Here is a 21,349-nt window from a genome sequence, read left to right as displayed (position 1 = left end):
CATGTGGTCCAGGTCCTTCCTGGGAGCCGAGCCCAGGAAACACTTGAGCTGTATATGAACCTCACAAAGGACTGGAAAAATGATCTTCCCCCAGAACCTGAAATTACCACTTTGACCGCATCCCTTTATTCAAGAGGAACTTGACTCTACGAATTGAATCTGTTGCTTCTTATTCAAGAGCACCTTTATTGTTTATTGGCATTTGTTAAGCGCTTTCCATGTGCCGGGCACTCTTCCAAGTGCCGGGGAAGATACGAGCTAATCGGGTTGCACCCAGCCCACGTCCCACTTGGGACTCACGGGCGTCCTCCCCGTTTGGCAGGCGAGAGAACTGAGGCCCAGAGAAGCGAAGCGACTTGCCCAAGGTCAAGCAGCAGAGGAGCGGAGGAAATGGGGTCAGAACCCTTCTGACTCCCAGGCCTGGGCTCTGGCCACTAGGCCACCCCGTTTCTCAGTGTTCCGGGTATTACATTTTGAGCGGAACTCAATCTCGACAAAAAGGGATCTGGGTTATAATCTAGGGGGAGGTGCGTTCTCATCCATCCCCAGATGTTTGCGGAAAAAGGCTTGAATCTGCCGCCAAGCATCTACCTGGGCTTTGGAGTGCGCCCTGGGCTCTCCGCCCCAAATAACTGGCTTCCTCACCAGTGCGTGCGTGGAAGCCGGACACATCGGGAAATAAGGGGGCTCGATGTAATGCCCCGTTCCGGGGTAACAGAGTATTTGGGGCTTTTCCTTTCCGTACAACTCTAACCGCTTGGAAGCTATGTCGGCGTAAAATTCGCTTTTCCAGTTATGGTCGTCTTGCCCAACGATAAACAGGAAGACTCCCTCGGCTCTCTCCAGCGGAAGAACGCTCGGGTTTCGGGGCCCGTCTAACAGGTCGTTACAGATATCCACGATGTCCAGAACGCCCAAGCCTGTGATTCTGATCCGTCTTAGGTTGTAGCCAATGGGTGGGATCCGCACATCCTTGTAGCGCAGTACGGAATGGTTGTTGATGGCGGAACCGTTGATGGAGACCGTAGCTGTGATTCCTTTCAGGAAGGCGGCCATGGAGAGGCACAGGTCCGACCCTTTGGAAATTCCAAGTAATCCAACTCCCGGCCCCTTCACCTTGAGGGGGAATAAAGCAATCCGATGAACGGTCAACCTCGGCTCCTTCGCGGTCTCAATTTCCCAAAGAAACTGCTTATCTGGGAAACTGGTATCTGACCCGAGAGAATCATTCGTTCATTCATTCATTCGATCGTATTTATTGAGCGCTTAGTATGTGCAGAGCACTGTACTAAGCGCTTGGAATGTACAGTTCGGCAACAGATAGAGACAATCCCTGCCCAATGACGGGCTCACAGTCTAAACGGGGGAGACAGACAGCAAAGCGAAACAGAACAAAACAAAACAAGTAGCCTGGTGACAAAATATCAGTACAGTGCTCTGCACACAGTAAGTGCTCAGTAAATATGATTGAATGGAATACGATCGATTGGATCAGTAATTTTCGACTCTGCTGGCCATATGACTTTCAACCCCTTTGTCTTTAGCGATCTTGCACGGTCTCCGGTTCAGATATGGCGCTATTTGTTCAGCGCTTACTCTGTGCCAGGCACAGTACTTTAGTTATTTGTCTTTAGCTGCTTGCTATGCGCTCTGGTAAAGATAGATACTGTGGTAATTGTTAAGGGCTTTCTGTACGCCAGGCACTGTATTTCAGGTATCCGTCTTTAGCTATTTGCCCTGCTTGCTGATGTGTAGGTAGATTGTTGTGGTAATTGTTAAGCGCTTTCTCTGTGCCAGGCACAGTACTTTAGTTATTTGTCTTTAGCTGCTTGCTATGCGCTCTGGTAAAGATAGATACTGTGGTAATTATTAAGGGCTTTCTGTACGCCAGGCACTGTATTTCAGGTATCCGTCTTCAGCCGTTTGCCCTGCTTGCTGATGTGTAGGTAGATTGTTGTGGTAATTGTTAAGCGCTTTCTCTGTGCCAGGCACTGTACTTCAGTTATTTGTCTTAAGCTCTTTGCCATGCTCACTGGTATAGATATGGTGATATTTGTTAAGCGCTTTTTGTGTGCCGGGAACTGACTTCAGTTATTTGTCTTTAGTTATTAGCCATGCTCTCTGGTATGTAGACTGATACTGTGGCATTTGTTAAGCGCTTACTATGTGCCAAGCACTCTCCTAAGCACAGGCGTGGGTACAAGGAGCAGCGTGGCTCAGTGGAAAGAACACGGGTTTAGGAGTCATAGGTCATGGGTTCTAATCCCGGCTCCGCCACCTGTCAGCTGTGTGACTTTGGGCAAGTCACTTAACTTCTCGGTGTCTCAGGTACCTCATCTGTAAAATGGGGATTAAGACTGGGAGCCCCAGTGCTTAGGACAGTGCTCGGCACATAGTAAGAGCTAACAAATACAAACGTAATTATTATTATTATTTACAAGCAAATCGGGTTGGACAAAATCCGAGTCCCACGTGGGGCTCGCCGTCTTAATCTCCATTTTACAGATGAGGGAACTGAGGCACAGAGAAGTGAAGGGACTTGCCCGGGGTCACCCACAGCATTCGAGCGGCGGAGCCGGGATTAGAACCAGGTCCTTCTGACTCCCAGGCCCGGGTCCTAACCACTAGGCCACGCTGCTTCCGCTCGTAGCAACGTGTGCTATGAGAAGCAGCGTGGAGTGACATCATTATATCACGCCATGCTCCGGGAAACCTAATGACATCATGGTCGTGTGGGGAGGTATAAACTGGAAGGTGAACTTTGCAGACCAGTGGCTCAAAGGATGGCCAACCCCTGGTTTAGGAGGAAAACTATGAGGCTGGGAGTCAGGAGACCTAGGTTCCAATCTGTGCCACTACTTGCTGGGCGACCCTGGGCAAGTCACTAGGCCTCTCTGTGCTGAGGTTATTGAGACATGAGACAAGATAACTTTTACAATGTCAGTCTCACATGGGACAGGGACTGTGTCCGATCTGATCTGTGCTTTGCACACAGTAAGCGCTCGGTAAATACGACTGAATGAATCTCCTGTATGGATTTCAGTGCTTAGCCCGGAGCTGGACGCGAAGTAAGCACTTAATAAATTTCATCACCGAATCGTTCATTTCTACCAGTTACTGGCTCCCAGACTACAAACTGGGCTTAAACACTAGAGTCCATTCATTCCTTCAGTCGTATTTCTTGAGCGCTCATTGTGTGCAGAGCACTGTATTAAGCGCTTGGAAGAGCACGATACAAGAATCACTCCAATCACACCAGAAACCTAATTCCAGGAAATAGTTACTTCAACACCACCAGCCTAGTGCCAGCTTGTAAACATTTTCACCGCTGTGAAGCCCCGAGAAGCAGTGTGGCCTAGTGGACAGAGCCCAGACCTGGGAGTCAGAAGGACCTGGATTCTAATCCCAGCTCCGCCGCTTAGTTCCTGGGGAACACTGGGCAAATCACTTCACTCCTCTGTGCCTCAGTTACCTCATCTGTAAGATGGGGATGAAAACTGTGAGCCCCCGGTGGGACACGGACCGCGCCCCACCTATCTTGTACCTACTCCGGCGCTTAGTACGGTGCCTGGCACTTAGTACGGGCTTAACAGATACTATTAAACAAAAACACTTTCACCTCTCCAAAGCCCTAAACGGAAAATAAGGTTTCCTGGCTGTCGGAAATGTAAAAAAAGACAAATAAATTAACCCCGCGAAGATGGAAAAGAGAGAAAAACGGGTCAACTCCAGGTAATTTAGGAGGAAACAACTCCTCACCCCCAGCTGAAAGAATCCTTTCAAACACAGCCACCACTTGTCTCGTTATGCTGCCCCAAACGCATCTGGTGTAGAATTCAACTGGAGGAATTTTTTAACTAATCACTGTGGTATTTTAACCCCAGCGAAAGCTAGACGAGAGTGGAGCGGTAGGCTCCCTTGAGGAAGGAATAAAGTTGAGAACCTGGGGTTGTCGTAGCATGATGTTTATAGCCTCTTGAAAGTACTCCAGGTCTACTTCCTTAAAGTCTTGGGGCAGATCTTCAAATCCGTAATAAGCTAGAGCCAGGCTAGCGAAGCCGTGATTAGCCAGCAGACTCGCTCTGTATTCAAACAGGCCCCCTCCAATACCAAAGATATCAATGATTCCCGGAAAGGGTCCTTGTCCTGGAAGAGACAAAGCGTAGGTCTTTATTCATCACTTTTACGTTCTTTAGGTCAGACTGTTCTCTTTCTTGTGACGTTTCTAATAAGCAACTTTGCCGCCGGTACCGAGAGCACTTTCTGAGCACCTCCTTTGTTCAGAGCACTGTCCCAAGTGCTTGAGGCCTGTATAAGAGAAAGAAGGTTTGATCCCTGCCCTCGAGAACAGCAGCACCCACTGTGGTATTTGTTAAGCGCTTACTATGTGCCAGGCACTGTACTCAGCGCTAGGGTGGATACAAGCAAATCGAGTTGGAGGCAGTCCCTGTCCCAGGTCTCAATCCCCGTTTTCCAGATGAGGTAACTGAGGCCCAGCGAAGTGAAGTGACTTGCCCGAGGTCACACGGCAGACAAGAGGCAGAGTCGGGGTTGGAACCCGTGACCTCCTGACGCCCGGGCCCGTGCTCTAGCCACTACGCCGTGCTGCTTCTCCAGAAGCTTACTATCTCATGAGGGAGAGAGTAGGCATAAATCGATGTCTACGCAGTAGTCACTCTGAGACATAAACGCTGAGTCCAAGTAAATCAATCAATCCATAAACGAATAGAGATCCATTCGTGATTGCTGAGAGGATGTCACGATGGGGAAGGTGGTAGGACTAATCAAAGAATGCCAGCTGGACATGGCTTTTTAAGAGAACTTAGAAGGAGGACAGGGATATGAAGGTGTGCAGGGGTAAAGAGTGTTCCGGACAGCAGGAAAGCGGGAATAGAGGATCGGAGGTGACGTGTGACAGAAGCAGAGTACGGATCGGAATGTAACAGGGTAAGGTCGCAGATAGGTAAGAGTCAGCTGATGGGGAGAGCTTTGAAATGCTCTCAAAGTCAGGAGATTTTTATCTTCGAGAAGAAGCCTTACACAACAAACAGTAGGAAGCTCCTGGAGGTGTTTGAGGAGAGTCAGTCGCATTTACTGAGCGTTCATGGTGTGCAGAGCACTGTGCTAAGTGCTCAGGAGAGGACAACTGAACAATAAACAGACACATTCCCTGCCCACAACGAGCTTTCCGTCTAGAGGAATTATGAGCTCCCACTGGTGCTTTAGCACAATGTTGGGTACATCCGAAAGTAAGTAGACCGAACAGGGAAGAAGCTGAAGGCTCTTTAAATGGTAACTGGCGAAATTATTGGAAAGAAGGTGAAGTCACAAGAGTGTTGGAAAGGACCGTGAACTGGAGAAAGTTTTTTCGTTTGCCTTTAGCCACATTTCGACACCGAAATCAATTCCATTAAAGGCACTGAGAGTCTCGCAAACTCTCCTGAGAGTTGGTGAGTTGGGCTCATTCTGGTGAGGAGAGGCTCGCTGGGAATTGCATTCTTTGGTAATGAAAGGAGGAGCCAGGGATTTTGGAAAGAGAGTTATCAGCTGGCATCATCGTTTTCCAAAATATTTTCTGTTGGAAGATCGGGACCTGGGACTAATCAGGAACCCGGGGGCAAATTTTTGCCGCGATAAGCAAAAATCTTTGGGTTTTGTTTACCCGTGTTTGCGGTGCGGGGTAGTTAGCTGGGCCCTGACCCATTGAGCTCTTTAACCTGTGGGTACTCAATAACTAATCTTTCTCGCCTGACTGACCGGAGAGAATTTGAAACCGGGTAGAGGCACTCTCCGTTTACTTAATCGCTGATTTCTGAAAAGAAACAGGAAGAATGGCCTTAAATGACTCCTGGGATGAGGAAAGCCCGGTAACAGAATGCCAAGCTATCTGGCCATCTTTGCTTTTGTCCTGCTCGGAGGTAGGACCTTAACCTCAACCTTCTCAGTCCGTTCATTCGTTCAGCCGTATTTATTGAGCGCTTACGGTGTGCAGAGCACTGTACTAAGCGCCTGGGAGACTACGATAGACCAATAAACCGGCACATTCCCGGCCCCCGAGGAGCTTACAGCCTACCTGGCAGTAAGTAGAGGGTGCAACCCTGCTCCGGATTGTAAGCTCCTTGCGGGCAGGGAACGTGACTAGCAACTCTCCCAAGCGCTCAGTACAGTGCTCTGTTTCGTAGTAGGCACTCGATCAATACCACCGATTTTGTGTAATCCATATCCGTCTTAGTTCTTTATGCTGCTTTAACGTTACCGTGTTTCCGGTCCTCCCTGGCACCGCCCCCCAACCACTTAGAGAGAAGCGGTGTGGCTTAGTGGCAAGAAACCGGCTCTGCCACTTGCCTGCTGTGTGTCCTTGGGAAAGCCACTTCACTTCTCTGTGCCGCAGTTTCCTCATCTGTAACATGGGGATGAAGACTGTGAGCCCCACGTGGGACAACCGGATTACCCCGCGTCTACCCCGGCGCTTAGAACAGTGCTCGGCGCATAGTAAGCGCTTAACAAATACCATCATCATTATTACGATGATTATTCACACAGCTCGTGAGATTCTCGGCCCAGTTCCCACCTTAATATGGTGTTCCACCCTCAGGAAATGAATGCAGAGATCTGAAGGCCAAAGTTAAGGGCTGAAGGAAAAAGCTCAAATATTTTCCTTTCAAAGGAAAATCTCTTGGTTAAACATTTTAAAAAAAGAAGCGACACGGTCGGGGTGAAAGAGCATGGGTCTGGGAGCTAAGAGATCCGGGTTCTCACCCTGGCTCAGCCACTTACCTGCGGGGGGGACTTGGACCGGTCACTTACCTTCCTCGGGGCTCTCGCCTCACCTGTAAACAAGGAATGCCAGTCCGGTTCTCCATGCGAGACCGGGAGTGGGTCTGCCCCAGCGTGTAGCCAACATGTCGCACAGAGCCAGGGTCTCAGAGATCCGTCGATTATCAGGGGCGGGTTGTTGAGAAGGGGATCCGGGGGCATTCTCGGATGGTCCAGAGGGCCACTGACCTGGGGGCAGGAAGAGGGTGGCCCGCACCCGGCCCTGGCGCAGGGGGATCCTCCTGACCCCCGGGGCCATGAAAGCCCGCTCGTGGACGGCCGTGGCCAGCAGGGGCCCGGGCGAGGGGTCGTGGCCGTCCAGCACCTGCAGCTCGACGGCGAACGGGGTCCGCACGTCCCGCTTGATCAGCCGCCACAGGGGCCTGGCGGGCTCCAGGGCCCAGATGAGCCCCATGGGCTCCAGGCCGGAGAAGCTGCCGCCCAGCGCCGGGGAGCGGTCCAGCTCCAGCCGCCCGCCCTCGTCCGCCTGGTAGCGGCCCTGACACCGGAACGGCTCCCCGGACTCGTCGCGGAGCGAGGCGCGCAGCGTCACCGCCTGCCCCGGCCGCAGGCCCCGCACCGACACCCGCACCGGCTCGTCCCACAGGCAGCGCGAAGACGGCTGGAGGCTCACGCTCACCGCCATGGAGGCGACACGGTCTCCGGAGAAGAGCAGGCCCTGAGAAGGGGCGGGCGCCTCCCCTGAGGCCAAGGCCCGGACTGCCATCCCTCTGACGGCGGCCAGGACTCAGGTTAGGAGGTCACGAGAGCTCCCGTCCCCGTCCCGGTCGGGATAAGGCGAGGATAACCCGAGGAGGGGAAACGACCCGCTCCCGGAGCCGCACTTCCCTCACAGGACGTCCCTCGCCCTCACGGGACCTCCCCCTCTCCGGCAGCTCCAGGGGAGGCCATGGTCTGACGGGGAGGGCACTAGGGAAGGAGATGGCCTGTCAGGGCGGGTTCCGGGGGAGGGAATGTCCCGTCAGGACATCCCCCGCCTCCTGGAACCCTCCCTGACAGGTCCCCTCCTCCCCTGGAGACCACACAGACAGGACGTCCCCCTCTCCTGCAGCAGGCCCCGACAGGACATTCCCTCCCCCGGAGCCCTCCCTGTTAGGACATCGCCTCCCCTGGAGCTTGTCCTGACAGGACTTCTCCTTCCCTAGAGGCTTCTCTGTCAGGACATGGCCTCCCCTAGAGCCCACCCGGTCAGGACGTTTGCATTCCTTGGAGCCCGTCCCGACAGGGCATTCCTCGATTTCCACCATCCGGCAGGGCCCAGCCAGAAAGCTGAAGCAATGGCCAGAAAGCAGGACCACGGAGGTGGCGAATGAGACCACATAATTTTCTTCCCCGAGTTTACTGTTCTTCCCCCGTCGTTATGGTGACTCGTTTAATTTACTGTCTACAGAGCACTCCACTAAAGCGCTTAGGAAACTACACTACGACAGTCCAGATCCCCGGCCGCAGGGAGCTTACAGTCCTCACGGGGAGATAGACATAAAAAGAGAGTAGGGATGGGGGTTGATATTTGCTTAGCTGTTGCCCCTGGGCAAGTCACTTAACTTCTCTGTGCCTCTGTTACCTCATCTGTAAAATGGGGATTGAGATTGCGAGCCCCACGTGGGACAGGGATTGGATCCAACCCGATCTCCCCCTTCACCTCCCCTCAGCTAAACCCCCTTTCCCTCTGCTCCTCCCCCTTCCCTCAGCACTGTGCTCATTTGTACATATTTTTTATTACCCTATTTATTTTGTTTTTGAGGTATACATCCCCTTGATTCTATTTATCGTGATTAGGTTGTCTTGCTTTTGTCCGTCTTTCTCCCGATTAGACTGTGAGCCCGTCCCTGGGCAGGGATGGTCTCTACCTGCTGCCGAATTGTCCATTCCAAGCGCTTAATACAGTGCTCTGCACATAGTAAGCGCTCAGTAATACTGTTGAATGAATGATTTGCTTGTATCCACTTCAGCGCTTACTACCGTGCCTGGCACATAGTAAGCGCTTAACAAATACCATAATTATCATCATGATTATTATGGTGGGCCTGGGGTAAGTATCGAAGTACTTAAAGAGATACATATTCAAGAAACGAAGAGGTTAGCCCGGGAAAGCCTTGTGGAGATGGAATTTTAGGAAGGTTTTGAAGATGGGCAGAGGGGTGGACTGTCAAAAGTGAAGCAGCGTGGTGCAGTGGAAAGAGCACGGGCTTTGGAGTCAGAGCTCATGAGTTCGAATCCCAGCTCTGCCACTTGTCGGCTGTGTGACCGTGGGCGAGTCACTTCACTTCTCTGTGCCTCAGTTCCCTCATCTGTAAAATGGGGATGAAGACCGTGAGCCCCACGTGGGACAACCTGATTCCCCTGTGTCTACCCCAGCGCTTAGAACAGTGCTCTGCACATAGTAAGCGCTTAACAAATACCAACATTATTAAGGGGGCTGGAGTGCCAGGCCAGAGGGAGAACGCGGGCAAAGGTTCGGGGGCGGGACGGACAAGATCAAAGTACAGAGAGTAGGTATGTCCGGTTTTGTGATCGACAGGTGGCAAGCAGGGTAGGTCTGCCATTGACCTTTTCATCCCCGGACAGACTCTCAGGTGAACTCCCCTGAGCGGGGTATCTTCTTCAAGGACAAAAGACAATAGAGGTCTAGTATTTTGATTTCAAGGGTCCAGTCTCCCCTCTGTCTGGGCTTCTGCCGCTGGGCCCGCTGGCTCGGAAGCGGGAGTTCCGGTTCACGGGCACCTTGGAAGGGCCCACAGCCGCTCTGGAATGAAGGGGAGGAGGCTAAAAATTCCCCCTCCCCCAGAGAAATGCTCTGGGTTGCAACAGACTTTCCCAGAATGTTTCGTATGTCTTCGTTTTTTTAAATGGTAATAATGATAATAATAATGGTCTTTGTTAAGCGCTTACCCCAAGCACTGTTCTAAGCGCTGGGTATTAAGCACTTACTACGTGCCAGGCTCTGTACTGAATTAATCAGTTTGGACACAGTCCATGTCCCACTTGGGGCTCACGATCTTAATCCCCGTTTTACGGGCGAGGTAACCGAAGCCTAGAAAAGGGAGGTGACTTGCCCAAAGTCACGCAAGGGACAAGTGGCGGAGCCGGGATCGGACCCGCGCTCTAGCCCCTAGGGCCCGCTGCCCCTCGCTGCGGTAGGGGTGACGTTAGGTCCGATAACGGCAAGTGAGGCGCTTGCCTCCCCTCCGGATGCGCCCCACTATGTCAGGTACAGAGCTTAAAACTGACAGGATCTCAAATCCAGGGTCTTATTTTTTAAATACCCTCTTTGGATGGACCCAGGGAGATGAGGTGACAGACGTATTTAACCGACATGTCGGAGGAAGAGAATCCGGTGGTTTTCTTTGTGTTTCTGTGGTCTTTCTTTGTAAAATGTACGTACTGCTGGAAAGTCCCGGGATAGGTCGAGCACTGTCCACTTCCCTCCTAGGTTTCACAGAAAAGGCCCATGCTCTTTCACGAAACCGTAATACGCGAGAAAGATGGAAAAACTCCAAAGTACAAACTCATTTGAATGGAGAATTTTAAGTGGGCAGCTTCGGTGAATCCAAACTTGAACACGGTCTGTAAATGATATTAGGCCTGGTTAGTTTTAAATTCCTTTTAGTTAGTAAACGAAGCCTCCTAACTCGAAACCGGAGAGTGAAATTTGGAAATCAAAAGCCACACAAAGTCAGCTGCCACGATGAACATAAACCAAACGGAAACCACCCGGACGAACTCCCTTCTCCCATAAGCTCCGTTTTTCCCCCCGGGAGACCTGACTTTTACGGCGGGGGGCCGGGAGGGAGCCCGCTCTGGAAATAACAATTCTAGGCCCTCCGGACAGCGATCCGAAACAATTCCAACGGCCAAAACTCCCTAGCTGACCGCGACTTGCCGGGGGATTCTTTCGTTCCCCTTCTCCGACCAGCCCGTGGCTCCCATGGTCCCGGCACCGCAGACTTATAATTTGGTGGGGGTCACCTCTGGGTCTCCGTCCAGGTGCCTGCGGAAGAAGCGCTGGATCTGCTGCCAGGCATCCACTTGAGCCACGGAGTGGGCCTTGGGTTCCCCGCCCCAGATGACCGGTTTGCCCACCAGGGCGTGCATGGAGGCCGGACACATGGGGAAGTACGGGGGTTCGATGTAGTGCCCGGTCCCGGGATAGCAGATGATCTGGGGCTTTTCCTTTCCGTGCGCCTGGATCCGTTTGGCGGCTTCGGTGGCCAAGAACTCGCTCTTCCAGTTGTGGTCGTCCTGGCCGACAATGAAGAGGAAGCGGCACTCGGCCTTCTCGACCGGGATGAAGCTCTGGGTGTCGGGCTCCTCCAGGGGGCTGTTCAGGACATCCACGATGTCCACCAGGCCCGACTGAGTGATCTTGACCCGCTTCGGGTTGATGCCGACCGGCGGGATGGTGGTGCCCTTGTAGTGTAAGGCCGCTCCCACGTTGGCCACGGAACCGTTGATGGTGACGGTGGCGGTAATGCCCTTCAGGAAGGAGGCCATGGACAGACAAAGGTCGCCGCCTTTTGAGCGCCCAAGCAGTCCAATCCCAGGCCCTTTCACCTACGAGACACAGAGAGAGAGAAGAATCCTCCCATCACTCTGCTTTTATTCTACAGCTTCGGAAGCCTGGGGGCCCTCGAGGGGATCTCCATGGCGTAGTGGATCGAGCACGGGCCTGGGAGCCGGAAGGTCGCGGGTTCTAATCCCGGCCCTGCCGACCTGTAAGCTGTGTGACCTGGGGCAAGTCACCTTTACCTCTCCGGGCCTCAGTTCCCTCGTCTGTTAAAGGGGGATTGAGACTGTGAGCCCCACGTGGGACACGGACCGTGTCCAACCCGATGTGGTGGTGTCCACCCCAGCGCTCAGTACAGTGCCTGGCAGATAGTAAGCGCTTAAAATACCATAACCGTCACTTATTATTATTATTATCAGTAAGTATCGTGTAGAGTAATTTCTGAATTTGGTTTCTGAAAAAGCGAGGTAGGGGAAACGGGTTTTTATGTGTCTATATATACATATAAATACATATATAGATAAATATATAACATATTGATGCATAACATATTACTCATGTTACTATAATTAATGATGGTGCTATCAATCGATAATATAATAATTCATCACCAGTAGATAGACAGTAATATTATTAATATTCCCTAATATTAATATTAAGGAAGCAGCGTGGCTCAGTGGAAGGAACCTGGGCTTCGGAGTCAGAGGTCATGGGTTCGACTCCCGGCTCTGCCGCTCGTCAGCTGTGTGACTGTGGGCGAGTCACTTCACTTCTCTGTGCCTCAGTTACCTCATCCGTAAAATGGGGATTAACTGTGAGCCTCACGTGGGACGACCTGATCGCCCTGTATCTCCCCCAGCGCTTAGAACAGTGCTCTGCACATAGTAAGCGCTTCACAAATACGAATATCATTATTATTATTATTAATATACAATCACGTGGAGTTTATCAATTTATTTATTAAACAGCCTGTCTCCCCCTCTAGACTGTGAGCTCATCGTGGGCAGTATGTGTCGGTTGTTATACAGCACTCTCCCCAGACCTTAGTACAGTGCTTTGCGCCCGGTTAAGGGCTCAATAAATATGACTGACTGAAGGAAGGAAGGAAGGTGGTTCCGAAAAGCCTGGAGCCAAATTAAACTTGCAAGCAACCTGTGGGTGTTTCCGTAGGTATTCCACAGCCTCTTCAAAATATTCCAGGTGTAAATCCTTCATTTCTTTGGGGAGGTCGTCGTACTTATAATAAGCAAGGGCGAGCGTGGCAAAATTGTGACCGGCCAGCAGGCTTGCTCTGTATTCAGAAAGACCGCCTCCGGCTCCAGATAGGTCAATGATCCCGGGGAAAGGGCCTGGACCTATGGAAGAAACACAGTCATTCAAGGAGTGCTATGTACTGAGCGCTTGTATCCCCCCAACTAGAGGGCAGGGTCTGGGAACTCCTTTGTATCGTGTTTTCCCAACGAGGGGGCCGCGGCTACCAAGTCCGTTCCGTATTTTCCCAGTTAGGGGACGGTATCTGCCAACTCTTGTTTGCCCGTATTTTTCCTAACAGGGCCCGGTGTCTACCGACTCTGTCGTACCTTCCCACCTAGGGGACCGTATCTACCGTTCATTCATTCGGTCGTATTTATTAAGCGCCTACGGGGTGCAGGGCAGTGAACTAAGCGCCTGGCAAAGTACGACACGGCAATAAAGGGTGGCGATCCCTGCCCCCAGTGAGCTCACACTCTAGCTGTTGTAACACGTTTTCCTAATTAGACGGCGGTATCTGCCAACTCCATTATGTCGTATTTTCCCAACCAGGGGACCGTGTCTTCCAGCTCTGAGAAGCTGCGTGGCTCAGCGGACAGAGGCCGGGCTTGGGAGTCAGAGGTCGTGGGTTCGAATCCCAGCTCTGCCACTCGTCAGCTGTGTGACTGTGGGCAAGTCACTTCACTTCTCCGTGCCTCAGTTACCTCATCTGTAAAATGGGGATTTACATCCCTCATGAGCCTCATGTGGGACAACCTGATGACCCCGTATCTCCCCCTACGCTTAGAACAGTGCTCTCCCCAAAGTAAGCGCTTAACAAATACCAACGTTATTATTATTACCATATTTTCCCAGCTAGGGGACCGTGCCTTCCAACTCTGTGCTCCACATTTTCCCAACTAAGGGACGGGGTCTACCAACTCTGTTATAACGTATTTTCCCAACCAAGGGACCTTGTCCCCCAACTCTGCTATACCGTATTTCCCCAACCGGGGGACCTTGTCCCCCAACTCTGCTGTACCGTATTTTCCCAACCGGGGGAACCTTGTCCCCCGACTCTGCTGTACCGTATTGTCCCAACCGGGGGACCCTGTCCCCCGACTCTGCTGTACCGTATTTCCCCAACCGGGGGACCCTGTCCCCCGACTCTGCTGTACCGTATTTCCCCAACCGGGGGACCTTGTCCCCGGACTGTGCTGTACCGTATTTCCCCAACCGGGGGACCTTGTCCCCCGACTCTGTTGTACCGTATTTTCCCAACCGGGGGACCTTGTCCCCCGACTCTGCTGTACCGTATTGTCCCAACCGGGGGAACCTTGTCCCCCGACTCTGCTGTACCGTATTGTCCCAACCGGGGGAACCTTGTCCCCCGACTCTGCTGTACCGTATTTTCCCAACCGGGGGATCCTGTCCCCCGACTCTGTTGTACCGTATTTTCCCAACCGGGGAACCCTGTCCCCCGACTCTGTTGTACCGTATTTTCCCAACCGGGGGACCCTGTCCCCCGACTCTGCTGTGCCGTATTTTCCCAACCGGGGGACCCTGTCCCCCGACTCTGTTGTACCGTATTTTCCCAACCGGGGGACCCTGTCCCCCGACTCTGCTGTACCGTATTTCTCCAACCGGGGGACCTTGTCCCCCAACTCTGCTGTACCGTATTTTCCCAACCGCGGGAACGTCTCTATCAAAGCTGTTGTACCGTCGTTTCCCCACGAGGGGGCAGTTTCTCCCCTCGCAGTTTTACCGTATTTTCCGAACTAGGGGAAAGTTGTACCGTAGTTTCCCAACCGCCGAGTCAAGCGCTGCCCAATCCACCGGTCCTTCAATCAACCGTCTTTTTCGAGGGCTCTAACCCTGTGCAGGGCACTGGACTAGGCGCTTAGGAGAGTCCAGGCCAACAGAATGAACAGACGCGTCCCCTGCCCGTAAGGACCTGACGGTCCGGGGGATAACGCAGCGAGAGCCCAGGAAAATTATCACCCACACCCCAAGTCCGAGCGCTCACCTGGGGGCAGGAAGAGGGTGGCTCGCACCTTGCCTTCGCGCAGGGGGATCCTCCTGACCCCCGGGGCCATGAAAGCCCGCTCGTGGACGGCCGTGGCCAGCAGGGGCCCGGGCGAGGGGTCGTGGCCGTCCAGCACCTGCAGCTCGACGGCGAACGGGGTCCGCACGTCCCGCTTGATCAGCCGCCACAGGGGCCTGGCGGGCTCCAGGGCCCAGATGAGCCCCATGGGCTCCAGGCCGGAGAAGCTGCCGCCCAGCGCCGGGGAGCGGTCCAGCTCCAGCCGCCCGCCCTCGTCCGCCCGGTACAGGCCCTGACACCGGAACGGCTCCCCGGACTCGTCGCGGAGCGAGGCGCGCAGCGTCACCGCCTGCCCCGGCCGCAGGCCCCGCACCGACACCCGCACCGGCTCGTCCCACAGGCAGCGGGAAGACGGCTGGAGGCTCAGGCTCACCGCCATGGAGGAGGCCCGGGGGTGGCCGGCGCTCGCGCACCAACGGGACCGCCCTCCGGGAGACGGGACCTTGCTGGCGACCGAGCGGGAGCACAACCCGTTGAACCTCCCGGCCAGCCGCCACCCCAGCAGCGAAGACATGGTCGACCAAGGCCGGGCCGGACGCAGCGCCCTCTGCTGGCCGAGCTCGCGCGCTGCACGAGAGTCGTGACCCCAGCCGATCCCCGCGCTCCCGCCCGTTTGTTTGGGCTGTTAACCCACCGTGGGGCAGGGATCCTCTCTATCTGTTGCCCGATTGCACATTCCAAGCGTCTAGCACGGTGCTCTGCACGTTGTAAGCGCTCCATAAATACGATTGAATGATCGGGGGGGACACAGGAGGAGTTGCGAGGGCGCTCTCTGCTGGCCGAGCCCGAGAGCTGCTGCACGAGGGTCCGTGACCCAGCCGATCCCCACGCTCCGCCCATTTGTTTAGACTGTGAGCCCGTCGTGGGGCAGGGATCCTCTCTATCTGTTGCCCAGTTGCACATTCCAAGCGCCCAGTACGGTGCTCTGCACGTAGTAAGCGCTCAATAAATACGATTGAATGATGGAGGGGGCACAGGAGGAGCGGCAGACGGCGCCCTCTGCTGGCCGAACCCGGGAGCTGCACGAGGGTCCGTGACCCAGCCGATCCCCGCGCTCCGCTCATTTGTTTAGACTTTAAGCCCGTCGTGGGGCAGGGATCCTCTCTATGTGTTGCCCAAGTGTCCATTCCAAGCGCCCAGTACGGTGCTCTGCACGTAGTAAGCGCTCCATAAATACGATTGAATGATGGGGGGGCACAGGAGGAGCTGCAGACGGCGCCCTCTGCTGGCCAAGCCTGAGAGCTGCACGAGGGTCCGTGACCCAGCCGATCCCCACGCTCCGCCCATTTGTTTAGACTGTGAGCCCGTCGTGGGGCAGGGATCCTCTCTATCTGTTGTCCAGTTGCACATTCCAAGCGCCCATTACGGTGCTCTGCACGTAGTAAGCGCTCCATAAATACGATTGAATGATGGAGGGGGCACAGGAGGAGCTGCAGACGGCGCCCTCTGCTGGCCGAGCTCGGGAGCTGCACAAACCGATCCCCACCCTCCACTCATTTGTTTAGGCTGTTAATAATAATGTTGGTATTTGTTAAGCGCTTACTATGTGCAGAGCACTGTTCTAAGCACTGGGGTAAATACAGGATGATCAGGTTGTCCCACGTGGGGCTCACAGTTTTAATCCCCATTTGACAGATGAGGGAACTGAGGCACAGAGAAGTTAAGTGACTTGCCCACAGTCACACAGCTGACAAGTGGCAGAGCGGGGATTCGAACCCATGACCTCTGACTCCAAATCCCGTGCTCTTACCCGCCGTGGGGCAGGGAGCCTCTCTATCTTGCCCAATTGTCCATTCCAAGCGCCCAGGACGGTGCTCTGCACGTTGTAAGCGCTCAATAAGTACGATTGAATGATTGGGGGAGCACAGGAGGAGGTCTGAGGGCGCCCTCTGCTGGCCGAGCCCGAGAGCTGTACGAGGGTCCGTGACCCAGCCGATCCCCACCCTCCGCTCATTTGTTTAGGCTGTGAGCCCGTCGTGGGGCAGGGATCCTCTCTATCTGTTGCCCAGTTGCACATTCCAAGCGCCTAGTACGGCGCTCTGCACGTTGTAAGCGCTCAATAAATACTATTGAATGATTAGGGGGAGCACAGGAGGAGCTGCAAACGGCGCCCTCTGCTGGCCGAGCCCGGGAGCTGCACAAGCTCATCCCCACCCCCCGCCCATTTGTTTAAACTGTTAACCCGACGTGGGGCAGGGAGCCTTTCTATCTGTTGTCCAATTGTCCATTCCAAGCGCCCAGTACGGTGCTCTGCACGTAGTAAGCGCTCAATGAATACGATTGAATGATTGAGGGGGTACAGGAGGAGGTCTGAGGGCGCCCTCTGCTGGCCGAGCCCGGGAGCTGCACGAGGGTCCGTGACCCAGCCGATCCCCACCCATTTGTTTAGGCTGTTAACTCGCCGTGGGGCAGGGAGCCTCTCTGTCTGTTGCCCAATTGCACATTCCAAGCGCCCAGTACGGTGCTCTGCACGTAGTAAGCGCTCGATAAATACTATTGAATGATGGGGGGGGCACAGGAGGAGCAGCAGACGGCGCCCTCTGCTGGCCGAGCCCGGGAGCTGCACGAGGGTCCGTGACCCAGCCGATCCCCGCGCTCCGCTCATTTGTTTAGACTTTAAGCCCGTCGAGGGGCAGGGATCCTCTCTATCTGCTGCCCAATTGCACATTCCAAGCGCCCAGCACGGTGCTGTGCACGTAGTAAGCGCTCAAGAAATACGATTGAATGATGGGGGGGGCACAGGAGGAGCTCCGAGGGCGCCCTCTGTTGGCCGAGCTCGCGCGCTGCAGGCGGCGCCCTCTGCTGGCCGATCCGAGAGCTGCAGGAGAGCCCCCGGCCCCAGCCGATGCCCGCGCTCCGTCCATTTGGGGGGGCGGGACGGCATTAATATCAATAAATAGAATTATAGATATATATATCTGCTCACAAGTGTTGCGGGGCGGGGGGCAGAGAGCGAAGGGAGAGAGTCGGGGCGGGGTGGGGGGCAGGCGGAGCTCAGTCAGTCACTAATAGCTGTAAGTGAGCGCTTACTGTGCGCGAAGCACTGTACTGAGCCCTTGGGAGAGGACTGTAAATAGATAAGTAATTGTTGGTGTTTGCTAAGCGCTTACTACGTGCGGAACACCGTTCTAAGCGCTGGGGTAGATACAGGGTCATCAGGTTGTCCCACGTGAGACTCACAGTCTTGATCCCCATTTTCCAGATGAGGGAACCGAGGCCCAGAGAAGGTAAGTGACTCGCCCACGGTCACGCAGCTGCCAAGGGGCAGAGCCGGGATTCGAACCCCTGACCTCTGACTCCCAATCCCGGGCTCTTTCCACCGAGCCACGCCGCTTCTCGAGAGTAGAACAAAAAAGCGGACACATTCCCCGCTCCCAGCCAGCTCGGGCCCTAGCCTGACCGAGCCCCATTTTTCCTCATTTCCCACCGACTTGCTCCCTTTCCCCTTCCCGGCCCCCCAGCACTTAGGTCCAGATCTTTCATCTGATTCATCCGTTTTCATGTCTGTCTCCCCCTCGTCTAGACGGTGTGCTCGTCGTGGCCAGGGAATGTCACTCCTGATTGTTGCATTATGCTCTCCCAAGCGCTCGGTACAGCGCTCCAGAAATAAGATGGGATAATGGACGAATGAAGAGATTTTGGCCCCAGGCAATCCGAGCCCGGGCCTGGGAGTCAGAGGACCTGGGTTCTAATCCCGCCGCCTCCATCCGTCTGCCAGGTGACCTTGAGCAAGCCACTTAACTGCCCTGTGCCTCAGTGAGCTCATCCGTCAAATTGGGATCAGTAGCGACAACGGCATAGGCTAAGCGCTTACTGTGTGCCACGCACTATTCTGAGCGCCCGGGGAGATACAAGGTAATCAGGTTGGCCCACGTGAGCCTCACCGTCTTCATCCCCATTTTGCAGACGAGGTAACCGAGGCCCAGAGAAGTGACTCGCCCAAAGTCACCCAGCTGACCAGCGGCGGTGCCGGAATTAGAACCCGTGACCTCTGACTCCCCAACCCGGGCTCTTTCCACCGAGCCACGCTGCTTCTCAAGCGTGTGACCGTGACCCCCACGTGGGACAACCCGATTACTCTGTATCTACCTCAGCGCTCAGAACGGTGCTTGGCGCAGAGTAAACGCTCAACGAACACCGTAAGAAGAAGAAGAATTCGAGGGGAAGAGCCGCAGCTGAGCTCGGCCGGCTGAGCCGGCTCGAGCTGCAGAAGGGACTCAGGGCCGAGCCAGACCCCGAAGACCAACCGAAAAATGTTCGGTTTATGTCTCCCCCCGCCCTCCCCAAGACCCTCCGGTGGTTGCCCGACCCCCCCCCCCGCCACGTCGAGCAGAAACTCCTCGCCGTCGGCTCTGAAGCCCTCGATCGCCTTGCCCCCTCCTTCCTCACCTCACCGTCCGCCCGCCTCCGGCCCCGAATGCCCTCCCTCCTCACATCCAGCAGACAGCGTCTCTCCCCCACCCCCGCCAAGCCTTACCGAAGGCCCGCCTCCTCCGGGAAGCCTTCCCTAAGCCCGCCTCTCCTCTTCTCCCACCCCCTTCTCCGTCACCCTGACTGGCTCCCTTTATTCGTCCCCCCTAGATTGAAAGCTCACTGTGGGCAGGGCATATGTCTGTCTATTGTTCTACTGTACCCTCCCGAGCGTTTCATACAGCGCTCTGCACACGGGAAGTGTTCAATACGTGCGATCGAATGTATGAATGAATGAATCCCTCCTCTCCCAGCCCCACGGCACTCGTGTCCATGTTTATTTATTTCGCTCGGTGTCTGTCTCCCCCTCCTCTAGGCCGCCGGCTCTTCGGGAGGAGGGGACGTGTCTATCGTTGCACCGTCCTCTCCCAGACCCTTACCACAGCGCTCCGCACGCGGTTATCAAATGCCGTCGTCTCCCATTCGCAGCGACTCTGCGGATGTATCTTCTCGGGAATCCGCAGGCGGCGAGCGCTCGATAGATACGGCCGGCCGACTGGCTTACTGCTACCCAGCCCGCACACTCGCTCTTCTAGAGGCAGCTCATTCACCGGGCCTCGATCTCGTCTATCGCACTGCCGAGCACTTTCCCACACCCTCCCCCGGGGCTCACGGTCTCAATCGCAGATCTACATCTCCGCCCCTGTCCTCTCCCCCTCCCTTCAGGCTCGCATCTCCTCCCGCCTCCGGGACGTCTCCACCTGGATGTCGGCCCGCCACCTAAAACTCAACATGAGCGAGACTGAGCTCCTCATCTTCCCTCCCAAGCCCGGTCCGCTCCCAGACTTCTCCATCACCGTGGATGGCACGACCATCCTTCCCGTCCCGCAGGCCCGCAATCTCGGTGTCATCCTTGACTCGCCCCTCTCGTTCACCCCACACATCCTATCCGTTACCGAGACCTGCCGGTTTCACCTCTACAATATCGCCGAGATCCGCCCTTTCCTCTCCACCCAGACAGCTACCTTACTATTACGGGCTCTCGTTATATCCCGGCTAGACTACTGTGTCAGCCTTCTCTCTGACCTCCCTTCCTCCTCTCTCGCCCCGCTCCGGTCTATTCTTCACTCCGCCGCCCGGCTCATCTTCCCGCAGAAACGATCTGGGCGTGTCACTCCCCTTCTTAAACAACTCCGGTGGTTGCCTATCGACCTCCGCTCCAAACAAAAACTCCTCACTCTAGGCTTCGAGGCTCTCCATCACCTTGCCCCTTCCTACCTCTCCTCCCTTCTCTCTTTCTACCGCCCACCCCGCACGCTCCGCTCCTCTGCCGCCCACCTCCTCGCCGTCCCTCGGTCTCGCCCATCCCGCCGTCGACCCCCGGGTCACGTCCTCCCGCGGTCCCGGAACGCCCTCCCTCCTCACCTCCGCCAAACTGATTCTCTTTCCCTCTTCAAAACCTTACTTAAAAATCACCTCCTCCAAGAGGCCTTCCCAGACTGAGCTCCCCTTCCCCCTCTACTCCCTCTGCCATCCCCCCTTTACCTCTCCGCAGCTAAAGCCTCATTTTCCCCTTTTCCCTCTGCTCCTCCACCTCTCCCTTCCCATCCCCACAGCACTGTACCCGTCCGCTCGACTGTATATATTTTCGTTACCCTATTTATTTTGTTAATGAATTGTACATCGCCTCGATTCTATTTAGTCGCCATCGGTTTTTACGAGACGTTCTTCCCCTCGACGCTGTTTAGTGCCATCGTTCTCGTCTGTCCGTCTCCCCCGATCAGACCGTAAGCCCGTCAAACGGCAGGGACCGTCTCTATCTGTTGCCGACTTGTTCATCCCAAGCGCTTAGTACAGTGCTCTGCACATAGTAAGCGCTCAATAAATACTATTGAATAAATACTATTGAATGAATCCCCATTTTACCGACGAAGGGACCGAGACCCAGAGAAGTGAAGTGACTTGCTCAAGGTCACACAGCGGATGAGTGGCAGAGCGCGGATTAGAGCCCAGGTCCTCTGAGTCCCAGGCCTGCGCTCTTTCCACTGGGTCTTACTGCTTTTGCTTTTACACCTTTCCCACTTTTTCGAGTGGAAATAACAGCATTTATTTGGGGTAATGAGCAAGCACCCTGCTAAACGCTGGGATGGACACGGTCTTAACACAGTGAAACCTACTGCTCTAAAAGGGGAGTCTCGCCTTGTGCCGTCGAGTCGTCTCCGCCCCAAAGCGACTCCACGGACGCATCCCTCCCGGAACGC

At 54.8% G+C, this 21,349-nt stretch overlaps 2 protein-coding genes across 4 annotated transcripts; both read right to left on the bottom strand.

Annotated features, from left to right (window-relative positions):
* Positions 1–153: 153 nt before the first annotated feature.
* LOC100091099 (peroxisomal succinyl-coenzyme A thioesterase-like) lies at positions 154–7,864 on the bottom strand. 3 transcript variants are annotated; one of them, XM_001520014.4, is made up of 3 exons: positions 7,006–7,864; positions 3,944–4,146; positions 154–1,116 (listed from the first exon to the last, which is right to left on the bottom strand). In XM_001520014.4, exons 1-3 carry the CDS (start codon positions 7,541–7,543, stop codon positions 511–513), a joined length of 1,347 nt encoding a protein of 448 aa, XP_001520064.3. In that variant the 5' UTR covers positions 7,544–7,864; the 3' UTR covers positions 154–510. The 3 variants fall into 3 exon arrangements, with proteins under 3 accessions (XP_001520064.3, XP_007663696.1, XP_007663695.1); XM_007665506.3 differs by having other exon boundaries at positions 7,457–7,840; XM_007665505.2 differs by having other exon boundaries at positions 6,831–7,057.
* Positions 7,865–10,346: 2,482 nt separating this feature from the next.
* On the bottom strand, positions 10,347–15,359 carry LOC100091117 (acyl-coenzyme A thioesterase 1). The gene is made up of 3 exons (XM_001520028.3): positions 14,601–15,359; positions 12,497–12,699; positions 10,347–11,391 (listed from the first exon to the last, which is right to left on the bottom strand). The coding sequence occupies exons 1-3, from the start codon at positions 15,190–15,192 to the stop codon at positions 10,786–10,788; spliced, it is 1,401 nt and encodes a 466-aa protein (XP_001520078.2). The 5' UTR covers positions 15,193–15,359; the 3' UTR covers positions 10,347–10,785.
* Between the last annotated feature and the right edge of the window lie 5,990 nt (positions 15,360–21,349).

Source organism: Ornithorhynchus anatinus, chromosome 1 (genome assembly GCF_004115215.2).
Source record: "Ornithorhynchus anatinus isolate Pmale09 chromosome 1, mOrnAna1.pri.v4, whole genome shotgun sequence".
Lineage (NCBI taxonomy): Eukaryota > Metazoa > Chordata > Mammalia > Monotremata > Ornithorhynchidae > Ornithorhynchus > Ornithorhynchus anatinus.
This window is presented reverse-complemented; position numbering and strand designations above follow the sequence as displayed.